The 15,000-nt window shown below is 41.7% G+C and overlaps 1 protein-coding gene and 1 long non-coding RNA gene across 3 annotated transcripts; both read right to left on the bottom strand.

Annotated features, from left to right (window-relative positions):
• Positions 1 to 8,591: 8,591 nt before the first annotated feature.
• LOC143111238 (uncharacterized) lies at positions 8,592 to 10,163 on the bottom strand. Its single transcript, XM_076273429.1, has 5 exons — positions 10,054 to 10,163; positions 9,749 to 9,972; positions 9,487 to 9,658; positions 9,225 to 9,352; positions 8,592 to 9,098 (listed from the first exon to the last, which is right to left on the bottom strand). The coding sequence occupies exons 2-5, from the start codon at positions 9,851 to 9,853 to the stop codon at positions 8,883 to 8,885; spliced, it is 621 nt and encodes a 206-aa protein (XP_076129544.1). The 5' UTR covers positions 9,854 to 9,972; positions 10,054 to 10,163; the 3' UTR covers positions 8,592 to 8,882.
• A 194-nt stretch (positions 10,164 to 10,357) lies between these two features.
• Positions 10,358 to 12,170, bottom strand: LOC143111239 (uncharacterized). 2 transcript variants are annotated; one of them, XR_012984512.1, is made up of 4 exons: positions 11,366 to 12,170; positions 10,993 to 11,142; positions 10,729 to 10,871; positions 10,358 to 10,595 (listed from the first exon to the last, which is right to left on the bottom strand). It is a non-coding gene; the product is annotated as an uncharacterized LOC143111239 (long non-coding RNA). The 2 variants fall into 2 exon arrangements; XR_012984513.1 differs by having other exon boundaries at positions 10,358 to 10,526.
• Between the last annotated feature and the right edge of the window lie 2,830 nt (positions 12,171 to 15,000).

Genomic DNA, 15,000 nt, shown 5'->3' with positions numbered 1-15,000 from the left:
AAGCACACACTAACCCGGAGCATTGAGCTGCCTTACGACAGCGATGAGGGGTTAGGTGCCTTGCTCAAGGGCTACTGGTCGGGGATTTAACCAGCAACCCTTCGGTTCCAAGCCCGAAACCTTAACCAGTAGGTCACGACTGCACCCCAAGATGAGTCATAAAATTATCCTATGGCACTACTTAAGCAATAAGAAAATGTAAATCTAAATATATATTGTGTACTGTTTTATTGTCATTACTTGTTTGTGATGCCAATGAAACACTGTTTCCGACACAGAATAAATAATTTAGCTAGCTAGCTACCTAACGTTAGCACAGTAAACAGAAAGTGAATGGGAACAGCTAGTGATGTTCGCTAGCTAGGTAGCAGCTACGGACTTTGGTTAAACTTGTATATTGTTGCAAACTAACCTGATATAACATATGTTCAGCAACTTTGTGGTAGTCTACTAGTTCTAGCAAAAATATGTTATATAGATAGAACCATGTTATATAGATAGAACCATGTCTGGATCTAGAGCCTTTGAGAACAGGTAGTTGTGCACAAGAGCTTTGCTGAGACAGTAACAGATGACGGTAACACTTTATTTTAATGTGTCACTGTTACAGTGTACTTACCTAATTAGGTACAGTGGTACAACCTGTGTAACAACAAGTACTATCAGGTACTATCGTTGTACTTGCATAATGTATTTGTGGGTACCTACATATAGTTGTTACATTGTAATACTGAGTGCTTTTACAAAACTTTGCCAATTTGCCTAAATTTTCATCAGAGGCAAAGAGCTGACCTGAGACCTGCTGGATGGGGATCGGGTCATGATAGATTTGATATACAAAGTATGCTTAGCTCCAGTCAAGACCTCATTGTCTTCAGTGTACATGTAACAGCTGTGCTGAGCAAGTACAATGATAGTACCTGATAGTACATGTTGTTACACAGGTTGTACCACTGTACCTAATTAGGTAGGTACACTGTAACAGCGACACATTAAAATAAAGTGTTACCCAGATGACAAACAAGGTTATTTTTCTCTTTATTTATTTTGTTTGAAAACACAATTTCAATGTTGAAGTGTTAACATTTGGCTTGTAAAAAATGGGTTCATATAACTTACATCGCAGAATGTTGGGCTAATGGTCATAATCCGAGATGATGATTAGTCAAGGGCTAGCACTCCACCAATCAGATTGGTCATTAAGTCCGAATGCCCACTGGCCAATTCGACAAGTCAAATCAACCAAAATGAACGCCGAAGGCCCCTGACGACAGCAAGGAACACACGGAACAGACTCGTGTCATCGACCTCGCCAGACTGTCCCACGACGGCCGACAATCGCGTCGGTGTGTCACGGCTTTGAGGGAGAAGAGAGGGAGTGAAAGAGAGATATTTGAGTGAGGGAGTGAGAGGAGAGACTTAAGTGAGAGAGAGAGTTATTTGGAAGACTGCCGTGATATAAGATGTCCAGTTCATCATTAGAATGAATGGCATTGAATGGCATTGAATGGTGTCGGCCTTTGGGAGATTTACTGATTAAATGTATTAAAGAGGCACCCTATCTCACACACTCTCTCATTATCTCTCTCCTTACTTTCTCACTCTCTCAGAGGCCAGATCTGCCAGACAGACACACACTATCTAAGGTGGCAGAAGTTCTGAGCTGGCTCCTGAACTCATATTGTGTGTGTGTGTGTGTGTGTGAGTGTGTGTGTGTGTGTGTGTGTGTGTGTGTGTGCACCAGAGGTGGAAATTAAAACTGGGCATGCATGCGTGTGTGTGTGTGTGTATATGTGTGTGTGTGTGTGTGTGTGTGTGTGTGCACCAGAGGTGGAAATTAAAACTGGGCATGCATGCGTGTGTATGTGTGTGTATGTGTGTGTGTGTGTATGTGTGTGTGTGTGTGTGTGTGTGTGTGTGTATGTGTGCCTGTGTGTGTGCGTGTGTGTGTGCATCTATGTGTCCATGTACTTGTGTGTCTCCCGCTTCTAGCCAACCCCTCACGCCATCAACCACCACCATCAACCACCACCAACCCACCCGCCGCCTAATCTCTGCCCAGGGAGCGGTTGCCATTTCTGGGGAGGGTGTGTGGCAGTGCCCCCCGCCCTGGCGCCCTTATCTCTGCCTGGCACCATGGGCAGCCCGAGAGGTGATAGAGGAGGACTGGCAGTGCCACAGCGGGCGCTGCCGCTGCCGCTACCGCCGTTGGCGATGGCGACGGTGAACCAACCAAACGCATGAGATGGCCAGCAGTCAGGGCCCACAGGGAATGGGGCGCCAACTGGGCATTAGTGTGTGTGTGCGTGTGTGTGGGTGTGTGTGGGTGTGTGTGTGTGCATGTGCGTGCGTGTGTATATGTGTGTGTGTGTAGGAACGGGCAGCCAACTGGGCATTACTGTGTGTGAGTGTGTGCGCATGTGTGTGTGTGTGTGCGCGTGTGTGTGTGTGCGTTTGCGCCTGCGCATGTGTGTGTGTGCGCGCATGTGTGTGTGCGTGTATAGGGAACGTGCTGCCAAATGCGCAACTGTAGCAAGGTCCAAACACACTTTTGAAAGAGAGAGGAGAAAAATAGATTTAAATAACTTTATGTCACAGATTTTTGTAAATAAAATATTAATGTTTTGTACCAAATCATATCATTTTATATAATTTAGCCTAAAAAATTAATTATGTGCATGCCAGTTGGTGCCTGTTCATTACTTGACAATGTACAATCTGATTATTTGAAAATATGTATATGTATGGACATCGGACATATATGTGTGTGTGTGTGTGTGTGTGTGTGTGTGTGTGTGTGTGTGTGTCTGTGTGTGTGTGTGTGTGTGTGTGGACAGTGTTGTGAGGTCCATGAGATGTATTTGGGCCTTGGTTGGTTTGCGACATGTGAGTCCTTGCAACTGTGTGGCAATTTGGTTTCTGTTTGTTTTGGACATAAAATGTTGAAGAAATAAAACTAAACGAATGAAAAAAACACTTCAAGAGAGGGAGCCACCGGGCAGTCACTGGAGCCTGTCAAGGTGACACACACACACACACACGCACACACACACGCACACACACGCACACACACACACACTCACACACACACGACAGTAGGTGTGTAGGATTAGAAGTCAGGGTTTATGTTAAGTGTATGTTTACCCAAACAGCGGAAGGCTTTTGTTTTTAATTAGACTTAGACAACAATAGTCTGACCCGGTTAGGTTCTTAAGGGAGCTGTTGAAAAACAACCATGGTAACAGAGAGAGAGGGAGAAACAGAGAGAGTGAGAGGGAGGTAGGTAGAGAGAAAGAGGGAAAGAGGGAGAGAGAGAGTTGTCTTTCTGTCATGAAAAAAGGGTTGTTGCACCGTGAGACTGTCGGGCATCATACTATGTAGTTTCCAAGACAACAGGCCTTCACCTTCACCTTAGAGCAAGGCAAAACAGAGAGCATTACGGTGAGGAAGAGAAAGAGGGGGAGAGAGAGAGAATGAGAGAATAGAATAGACGGGGAGGGAGAGAGAGATAGAGTGGAATGAGAGAATAGACAGGGGGAAGAGGGGAAGGAAGGGAGAGAGAGAAGGGGTAAGGGCGAGAGAGAGAGAGAAGGGGTAAGGGCGAGAGAGAGAGAAGGGGTAAGGGAGAGAGAGAAGGGGTAAGAGAAGGGGTAAGGGAGAGAGAGAAGGGGTAAGGGAGAGAGAGAGAAGGGGTAAGGGAGAGAGAGAGAAGGGGTAAGGGAGAGAGAGAGAAGGGGTAAGAGAGAGAGAGAAGGGGTAAGGGAGAGAGAGAAGGGGTAAGGGAGAGAGAGAGAAGGGGTAAGGGAGAGAGAGAGAAGGGGTAAGGGAGAGAGAGAAGGGGGGTGGAATGAGAGAAGAGAGAAAGGCAGAGAAGGTTAGACGGACAGACAGGGGGGTTGTCTTTGGCAAAGCTCAGAGTTCATTTTGGCTGAGAAAGTCTTTAAACTGAATGAATATTCAACATGTAAACTCCGAACTCTCAACAGCATCTCCACACGCTGGTCACACACACACACACACACACACACACACACACAGACCTATACACACACACATACACACAAGCAGACCTATACACATGGAAAGGCACAAACAGACATTCAAACAGATCTTTACACACACACACACACACACACACACACACACACATACACACACACACACACACACACACAGTGACAACATTTGGTAACAACACATGGAGAGCCAGCTGTTGCTGACAAACCAGGCATCTGTGGCCAACTCGAGATAGGAGGCATCATCTGTGTGTGTGTGTGTGCGCTTGTTTGTGTGTGTGTGTGTGAGTGCACATGTGTGTGTTTTTTGCGCATTCATGTGCGTCAGCCTGTACCTGCTCATGAAAGTGGGTTTGAATGTGCAGAATGAATAGAGAAAGAGAGAGAGATCCGGAAGGTAGGTTTGATGGATAATAGTAAGTTCATGAGTTGCACCTGTCATAATGGCAGATTGTCAGCCTCTCTCTCTCTCTCCCTCTCTCTCTCTCTCTCTCTCTCTCTCTCTCTCTCTCTCTCTCTCCCCCATCTCTGAGGACATGGTCCTATGCCCAGGGTTTAATCCCACTGCCAAACAGACACACACACAGCGGACACTATCAAGGGTGGCAGAAGGCCTACGCTGGCTGCTCTGTTGATAGTGTGGGTCTGTGTGTGTGTGTGTGTATGTGTGTGTGTGCTTGCGTGTGTGTGTGTGTGTGTGTTGTGGAGCCAGCCTTTTATACTGGCATGATACCCCAGATGCTAGGGGAGACTGGGAATCCAAGCTGCACACACACACACACACACACACACACGCACACACACACACACACACACACATACTAACATACAAACACAAACATTCACACAAATCATACAGTCCACACAAACATACAAACCCCCTCTAAATACAATCATATTTTCCAAACAAATAATTAAAAAAAAAACAACACTGAAAAATGTTATACACACAAACCCTAATTAAAGTTATACACTCTAAAAAATGCTGGGTTAAAAACAACCCAAACTGGGTTGTTTTCAACCCAGCCGCTGAGTAAAATGTGGTCCAACACAGCATTGGGTTATCTTAACCAAGCAAATTGGGTTACTAAATTTAACCCAACAACTGGGTTGACATTTAACCAATATGTTGGGTTATGTTGACACAACTGTTTAGTTAAAGTTACGTAAAGTTTGGGTTATGTAACCAAATCCCCCCAAAACTACTGGTTGATTTTTAAAATACTGTAGCGACCGTGCTATGCGTAACCCCGGGCACGCTCATGGTTGGCAGCCTGGCGAGAGGGGGGCGGGACCCCCCGAGGAATATAGGCTACGGTTCGAGGAAGTTCTGCCTCTTTTCGGTTCTGGGCCTGACACGGCCCGCTGTGTTCTATGCATTGGTGCTTTGTGTTAATAAACTCGTTAACCGAACTCTGGCTTTTGGTCGGATGCTACAATACTCTGCTTGTACAAACTTGTAATAACTCAAAGTTTGTATTTACTTACTTGAAAGTCACACCTTCTGTTAACAGCTTTAGGCCTGATATAGACAATCTATATTAAATGTCCATCAAAAGCCATGCAATGAAATAAAACAGTTAAACATAATTATTTATTTGATAGTTTTCTTTATTTTTGAATAGATAGCCTAGTATAAAATGCATGTGATACTTCCATGAAGGCAGGCAGATTCCAAAGTCCGTTTTGGGGGTCAGTCCTGTCAATCAAAGAAAAAAAGAGTGCATTTTAATCACGGTTAGCCTACAAAACTTTATATCAAGACGTGCATGAACCATTACCAGTGAATGATGTTGACAGATATAAAAATCCACCAGGAGACAAATTATTAGTGCAACACACTCGGAAACCATGACCACCTTATATTATGGAGTTGTAATACCGGTAATACAAAACGTGCGTTTATGTCAGATGAGCTTGATAACACTAGCAGGTAACATTACCATTAACGTTAGCCTAACATTAGGCTCAGCAGTGCTAACGTTAGCTAGCTATGTTAACACATTCTTAGTGAATCCAAGTTAATGTTACCACCAAGAACCACCCAGTAAGTTACATGGCTATAATATGAGGCTACCCTGAATGATTTAATAATATGTTGTTTGGCATGATTATTATCGTAAGTTATGTGTGTTGTGAAGAGACTACTTCCACTGTGTTAGCTAGTTGACAAACGTTAGCCACGAAGCATATTTAATTAGCATAAAGTTTCCAAGTCTGCTAACGTTACCTACCAGCTGCTGGTATGCTAATTGTAGTTCGTTGTAAAAGTTTGTTTTGTTTCTGTTCAGCAGTTCCTACCCAGTGAATACAGAAATATGTTTTATGAGTCTGTCTTTGTGTAGATTTAACATTAACAGTAGCTAATATTAGCTGGAATGAATGACACCTGCTAACCTGCTTGAAGCTGAACGAAATGGCAGGCAGAATATTCCTTGATATCACGAAGGGTATGTCTCTGGGTGGACTTTTAAAATCCGTCTGGATAAAAATAAATAAATAAAAGCAGATACATACCTTCCGAAATCACCTGATTTCCATTGCATGTTGACAGCTGCTGGACTGGACGGTTGAAAGAATATGCCTACCTGCCGATTTTTTCTCTCTCAACCTTCAAATAACTATGCAGCTGTGTTGAAGTCACCCTGGTGCTGGGTAGTGTCAGAGAATGTCTAATAAGGAGAGAACTGCCACTCTCGGAAAACTTCCGGTTTCTGAACTGGTTGCAGTTCCTTCTGTGGTTCCACATGAGGGCGCTCGTCCACGAGTGCAGAATGCATGGAGGTCTATGGAGCTGTACCCCTCAAAATCCACTTTTCTCGGGATATAATTTTTTTTCAAGTAATTTGAATATTGTATTCGAAAGGGGAGGCAAAGAAAATACACTTGGTGGAGTATTATATTTTTTAAAGTCACTTAATTGTTCTAAAAAGCCTTTCAAACGTGTCAATGACGTCACTCATTAGCACAATGCTAGCGTGTTATGGGCAACAACAACCCAAACTGTAAGAAATCAAAAGGACATAAGTACTCGTTCATTCAACTTTTGACATATAACCCATGTTGAAGTTATACAAACTACAATCAAATTTGAGATTTGTCAACGACAATCAGGTGAAAGAGACAAATTTAGCCGTCTAGCTCCATTGACTCCCATTCATTCTGCACTCATGGCGATCGCCCCCAGTGGAAATATGGTGGAACTGCAACCAAAATTCGGTACAATGGGACTTAATACGGAGTGGCAAGGCTCTCCGTAGACGGGCTCTGGTAGTGTACTCCACGTCAGGTGGGGGACAGGGGGGAGCACAGCCCTAAACTATCAACCCAGCAGTGATAAACTATCAACCCAGCAAGCTGGGTTACAGAAATGACCCAATATGAGTAAAAACAACCAAACAAAACGACCCAACAGCCTCAACCCAGCGTTTGGGTTGAAAAAATAACCCAGCATTTTTTAGAGTGTAGGGTAAGCAATGCTAGCAAGCAATTTCTAACACCAAACACATTCAGTTAATATATCCTCACGATCCCTCAGCTCTCCCTTCTCTGAATACACTGTATAAAAAACAATAAACAATAAACATTCTTCTTCTACAGGCCTGGCTTTGTCAACTGGAAACAAACAAAGAGGTCTCCCAAACAAGAAAACAGGGCTGGGGTGAGCTGCCTCTCTGCTGTGTGTGTGTGTGTGTGTGTGTGTGTGTGTGTGTGTGTGTGTGTGTGTGCGTGCGTGCGTGTGTGGTTTTATTTGGTCTTTGGTTTTTTAACGGTCATGTACAGTAGTTCTGTGTTTGCAATAAAAATTAATTATTTCCATTTTTTCTTCATCTGTGTTCTTCAGTATAAGTCTGTGGGTGCATGTACGCATGTGTGTGTGTGTGTGTGTGTGTGTGTGTGTGTGCATGCACGCATGTGTGTGTGTGTGTGTGTGTGTGCATGTACGCATGTGTGTGTGTGCATGTACGCATGTGTGTGTGTGTGTGTGTGTGTGTGTGTGTGTGTGTGTGGGTGCATGTACGCATGTGTGTGTGTGTGGGTGTGTGTACGGATGTGTGTGTGTGTGTGTGTGTGTGTGTGTGGGTGGGGGGGGGGTGCTCTGTGTATGTGTGAGCATGGGGATATGTATCTCTGTGTCTCCAGATGTTTCTTTGTATGTGTGTGTGTGTGTGTGCACAGTAAAAACAGAAGTGTTAATTTTACTCTTTAAGAGTTGAATTTAACTCTGTGTCAGATAACATTTGGTCCCACCCTAAACTAGTGTAAAATTTACTCTGTAGCCAGTGTAAGATTTTCAGAGTTAATTCTACTCAATATTGTGTAAAAATCAACAATGACCTGTGTAAAAATATTTAACACTGTAGTCGAATTACACTGTTAAGAGTAATGTGATTACACTTTATAGAGTTAATTTAACTACAAATTTACTTTAAAAAAAACACACTTTAAAGTGTAATAATATTTACTTTTAATTTCTCTACAGTGTTATTTTTAATGTAAATCTTATGATGTGGTGTTACTGAATTACAATAATGAACTAATATCTAATGAAAAGAGAAAAACAAAAACACAAGATGACAGCACCAGCATTTATTGTAAATATGTGAATTCACATTGCAAACACATTGCCCTCTTGCTTTGTCTATAAAAACAAAAATAATAACACTTAAAAATAAAATACTACACAATGCTTACCAAAGAAAAGACAAGGACTTCCTTGGTCACTTTCGATTTTTTTTTTGTGCTTGCAAAGAAACATCAACTAACGCACAATTCTTGCACGCAACTTGACAACTCTTGGAGTCTCCTTTGTTTCCCCCAGATCAATGGTATAGATAGTTGTTTGCACAAAAGTGTAAAAGCTGCTCAAGGAAGAACTGTACGACATACCAAAGACACATAATGGGCTTTAAAGAGTTCGTCAAAAGCTCCCACTGAACCTGTTGCCTTGCATTGAAGCGCATGCTTGTCAATCACAACGAAGTAGGAGTGAATGCTGCTCTGTGTGGATCCCTGGGCGAGAAGGTAGGGCTGAGTACTTTGGGTGATGTTGTCTAGATGCTGCTGCACACTGGTTCCAACCTACAACAAAATAAATTCAACAGAATTGTTTTAGTAACTAATCTCTAACAATAAATCAGATCACCTCAAACTGTGCATGAGATTGAAGTGATAGGAAATATATATTTTAACAACTGCCAAGCATACCTTTTGAAATCTGATGAGCTGATCTATAGCTTGAGATGCAGACATCTTTCCCAGACTCTTTCGACCTTGTGCAGATGGTGGTAGCAGATGTAGCAGCAGCAAGATGGCAGACATGTCACTGTCCCAGCCTACAAATAAGTAAAGAAACATCTGATTAACATTATGCCATAATAGTATTCAATTATCAACTTGCACAATTACCAAAATGTGTACTGCAGACCTACATAATCAACAATATGAAGTAAAAAGGTTTGATTCTTACCATTCTCAACTTGCGCAGCTGACTCAGCATTGTGCATCAAGTCCAAGAGTTCTGTGGTGGGTACAAGTCCATGGCTCTCCTTTATTACTTTTGCTTTGAAAGTGGTTGGCCACCTCTCTAAGAATTTGTTGGCTGTGGTCTCACCAAACAGAAGTCTGAAATCTTGTTCCACCTGCAATGCAACACACATAGACATGAGTGATGAGTGATAACTGATGCTGCATTGGATATATTAGTGATGCAGCGAACTGAGATGTCGTACCAGTCCTGGTGTGTCCAGAAATCGTGGAAAGACCAATAAGACATCTGATGATTTGTTTTCATCATTGACCATTGCTTGCCGATAAATGAAGGTCGTTTTCATCATCTCATGGACAGTGTCTTCATCAGCAGAGTGTCTCAAAACACTAATAGCTGCTTCCACATCCTCATCAGATGGCACTTTGTCAAAGGTGAAGGGTTGTCGACCATGGCCTGGCCCACCAACTTAAGACAAAATACAATGTCAAAGACTTTCTGCACAATCCACAAATCACCAACATCATTGTTACTGATCAGTTAACATACCTTTTGGAGATTTGCTGACTGAAGCGCATCTTTCCTCTGCAGTTTTTGTTTGTAAGGTCTTTAATCGCCATGCAAGGTATCCAGAACCACTCTTCGGATCGTAGTAATGCTCCTATGTGATTATAAATACATTACACACAAAAGAGTACTACAACAGTTCAGAGAGTGAATACGTGCATAATGTTGCAATGGCCCTTATACTTACATATCATGTTGTGAGTATGGGTCTTCCAGATAGGGAAACAAGGCGACTATCCCCTGGGCATAAGTCACTCTGACACTTTAGGGGGGTGATGTCCTAGCATATGAATTCAAAGATAACATCTTTCAATTGATATTGTACAACCCAATTTACATTACTGTTACTGTAAATAATAACAATGTTTCTTTCAGCCCATCTACATGTAATGCTTACCCATGTGTTTCTGTCATCTCAGCAGCAAGTATGTTAATCATCTGTCTTCTGGTGGCATCTGTCAAAGATTTGTTTTTTGCATAATGAGTTCACCACCAGGCTTTGATGTTAGAATTTCTTCAATCAACTTTAGGTGGAATAAAATGCAATTTTAGTCATTTTAAAACCATATGTAACACTGAAAATAGTTATTTAAAAAACACTTCCCATGATATGATACAACATTCAGACTGGACTTAGCAGCAATTTCCACTACCTACCGTTTTTGCCTTATAGTTTATTCGGCATGGCCTTTTAGGATGGCTTTGTTCACCAGCGGCTGCTTCTTCATTAGGGTCACACAGAGAGAAATTCTGAACGACGGTGTCATCAGATGTTACTAAGCATGATGATTGAGAGGCAGCTGTTAATTTGTATAAAACATAGAAATATATTACATGAGGCTGTTATTTTTAAGACGATAAATGTTCTCATTCCAGCCTTTAAACTAAATAAACACATTTCGAAATTGTCTGAATGAGTACCAAGTCCTTCATCGCCTAGAATGATACGAAAGGTTCCAGGTGATTGCTTCAATACTTCTTCAAAAACCCCTGAGTCAACTTCTGTGTCAGACTGGTCATACACCTTAATGTCTGGCTGTCTGCTCTCTGGTATGTTGAATTTTAGGCAAACTGGTTCAAAAAAAAAGAAAAAGGGAAATAATTAAATGATGGTGATCCCCATGTTTTTCCTTCTTGCAAGAACCAAAGGTCAAATAACAATTATTTAAGTTAGCCTCATGTATTCACAAAAATGTTTAAAGACAAAGTTAACTAGTTCTCGTAATATAATAGGTTAATGCTGTACTCTTGCAATAGAGTGAGATATTGCTTTAATCTAATGTAGCCTACTCACCTTCTTTCAAGAAAGCATCAAATGTTGGTTCAGACAGCTTCACATATTTTTGCTCTCCCCTGAACTGAACACGCAAAAGCATTGTGCACCTGTTGATAGAGGTAAAAATATATATCAAAAATCATAATTTAAGCTAGTTCAACTAAGAGAGTTACCTATTCGTTTTTCTATGCAAAATAGAGTACACTGTAACTACAAAGGTTACAGAAGGCAAAGTCGTGCTGGTTGAATAATTTATACTCCGCAGCAAATTGGGTGAAGTGAGCTAGCTAGCTCATTCATTAGCTATTTCAATTCGCTCTGGTTTCTGTAAACAGTAACAGTTAAAATGGTTAAGCCACGTTAAACGAACCCATCATGCAATCAGTGAACTAAGTTATCGTTTTATAACACTAACATTAACTATGAGACCAATAGTATGCTAACAGTAAAGTTACCAGCATGAAAACGCTAGAATAGAATAGTGTTGGGAAACTAACGTTAACGTTAGCGAACAAAAGCTAAAATCTTATAAAGGTTGTGTTGTTAGCGACTGAGCTAACGCTGTTTTAAGCATTTACCATTCTTACCAACTTCATTGATGAAAATATTGCAACACTAACAACATCCACCATAAAGAAAGACAGAAAAGAGTTACTGGATGCTAGCTTGCTTATAGTAAGCTAGCCTACATTCCCTTGTCGTTACACCATGACAAGCACAATCTATCTTCAGACTGCCAACGTAACGTTAGCGGCTTCAAACGAACTGATTAAGTTAACATTAACGTTACCTATGCTTAGCTCTAGAAAACGGACAGTGGGCCTATTTCTTACCTCAATGCGGGGAAAACCTTGGTCTGAACTGATGTGTCGAACATTTGAACTAATGCCCAATTTGCCAGCTGATAACGTTAACGAACTCACTAATTTACAAGGTGGGGAGTTACCGTTACCGCCATATGGAAATCGTCGACATAACGATAGAGATGGTTGCTTGCAACTAACACAACAAAAAAAATAGCCTATGTACATTTGAAAAAAGACCGGTTTGTTGTTCACAACACAGAAATGTTAACATTACTTACCTGACAATATCAGTTGGCTACTCCTTCGCAGTCGTCCTTCAGCCTCGGTAGTTGGCCTACAGCAGCAGAGTGGCGGGTAACCTATTCATCACTCTGTAGAGTTGAATTTTTCACTGCATGTCTGCAGAATTTTACTCTTACTTTTAACTCCACTGATAGAGCAACTTTACTCTCCAAAATGTTGAAAATACTCCATCTGGGTTTAAATAACTTTACTCTGAAATATTAACACCCCATTTTTTACTGTGTGTGTGTGTGTGTGTGTGTGTGTGTGTGTGTGTGTGTGTGTATGTATGTGTGTGTGTGTGTGTGTGTATGTGTGTGCATGTGTATGTGTACGTGTATGTTTGTTTGTGTGTGTGTGTGTGTGTGTGTGTGTGTGTGTGTGTGTGTGTGTGTAGACCATATTCCCCTGTTCTTACTTTGCTCTGAAGCCACAGCGGGCCCCAGTGGTCAAAAGAGAGTACTGCAGCAGGTTACCACTGCATCTGCCCACTAGCATGTCAGGGCTTGAGTTTTTATTTGGAAAGTGCTACTAAATTTGCCTACTACATAATTCAACTGAAATGATATTTGTCCAACTACCACAAGTAGATAGATAAATAGATAGATAGATAGATACTTTATTGATCTTCTTCTTTGAAATTCAAGAGGAAATTCAAGTTTTACAGTATAGGCCTATACAAAGACAATGGTTTATTGGTGTTCAGTAAAGCGTACATGTGTGTTGGCTAGGGATGCACCGAATCCAGATTTTTGGGGTTCGGCCGAATACCGAATCCACTGGTTAAGATTCTGCCGAATCCGAAACCGAATCCTACTCCATCCTCAGTCCATTAACACAGTAAGCACATTTATGAAGTAAATAACATCCACAGCAGTGTATATTTAATTTTATTTTAACTGTAAAAAAGGCAACATTAGGCCAGGATGACTATTTTGACAATTAGGCCATCTCAAGATCCAACCAATAGCCTATACAAAATATGAGTCTTAATCCCATAAAGTACAAAGTACAAACCAAAGTGCAACCAAGTAGGCTACAAACCAAAATCTTTCAGTTTTCACCAAAGTGCAACAATGCAAATAAAAGTTTTTTTTTAAATCAAAATGTTTGGTGACTAGCTAATGGTTGGCTATTGAACAATTACTCAAAAAACTGCTGTTGTTTTGGTTGGAACAGCTAAACTACGATTAACAGTAGCCAAATATAACACAAAATTGTAGGCCTAATCACACACCTATAACCGTAACCTGTAGGCTAACCTCAACCTCTTACATGAAATGAATGTTCCCTTTCAGGAAAACAAGACGCTCGGCATTAAGAGGTGACAGCCGGATGCACAACTCGTATTCTTTCGAATGTTTCATACGCAAATGTTTTAACAGCGGCGATGTTATGTACTGTTTAGGGTCCTTACCACCACGAGACAAAACGGCATTGCAAATTGAACATGTAGCTCGACTAGAATCACCTTCTTTGGACTGAAAGTACTGCCAAACAACACTTTTTCTGCTCACGAGTTCCATTTTCACTTTCTCACTCACACAGCCTGAGCTACTGCATTCGAACGGGCCACCTACGTAAACACCTTCCTATAATCAACGGCGGCGTCATGACGTCGACCAGCGTAGCGCACATAGTGTAAGCGTAGGGTTCGGTTCGGTGGGGGAAAATTCTAAGGTTCGGCAGAAACCGAACCCCGTCAAAAAATCCAATATTCGGCCGAATCCGAAACCGAATCCTGGATTCGGTGCATCCCTAAAATTAATAAATAATTCATGTTATGTCTGTCTGTGTCTGATGTATGGACTATTTGTTTGGTGTCATATGTCTGATGTCCTGTCATAAGTATAAGTATAAGTATAAGTATATATACTTTTTTGATCCCGTGAGGGAAATTTGGTCTCTGCATTTAACCCAATCGGTGAATTAGTGAAACACAAACAGCACACAGTGAACACACAGTGAGGTGAAGCACACACTAATCCCAGCGCAGTGAGCTGCCTGCTACAATGGCGGCGCTCGGGGAGCAGTGAGGGGTTAGGTGCCTTGCTCAAGGACACTTCAGCCGCGGCCCACTGGTCTGGGCTCGAACCGGCAACCCTCCAGTTACAAGTCCAGAGTGCTAACCAGTGCCTTGTGACCTTGCCGCAAACCCAACTGCAATAAAAGTTAAAAAATAAAGTTATCTACTACTACTACTACTACTACTACTACTACTACTACTACTACTACTACTACTACTACCACTACCACTACCACTACTACTACTACTACTACTACTACTACTACTACTACCACTACTACTACTACTACTACTACTACTACTACCACTACTACTACTACTACTACTACTACCACTACTACTACTACTACTACCACTACTACTACTACCACTACTACTACTACTACTACCACTACTACTACTACTACTACTACCACTACTACTACTACTACCACTACTACTACTACTACTACCACTACTACTACTACTACTACTACTACTACTAAATAACAGTGTCACATGGTGAGATGAGCGAGTATTGCGTATGCAACGCCACGCCC

The sequence above is a fragment of the Alosa pseudoharengus genome, unplaced genomic scaffold, assembly GCF_046254945.1.
Source record: "Alosa pseudoharengus isolate Yale_2024_CS ecotype anadromous, Long Island Sound unplaced genomic scaffold, YU_APseudo_1.1 YU_APseudo_1.1_scf_76, whole genome shotgun sequence".
NCBI lineage: Eukaryota > Metazoa > Chordata > Actinopteri > Clupeiformes > Clupeidae > Alosa > Alosa pseudoharengus.
The sequence above is the reverse complement of the archived record's forward strand: the minus strand, read 5'-3'. Positions and strand labels throughout refer to the sequence as shown.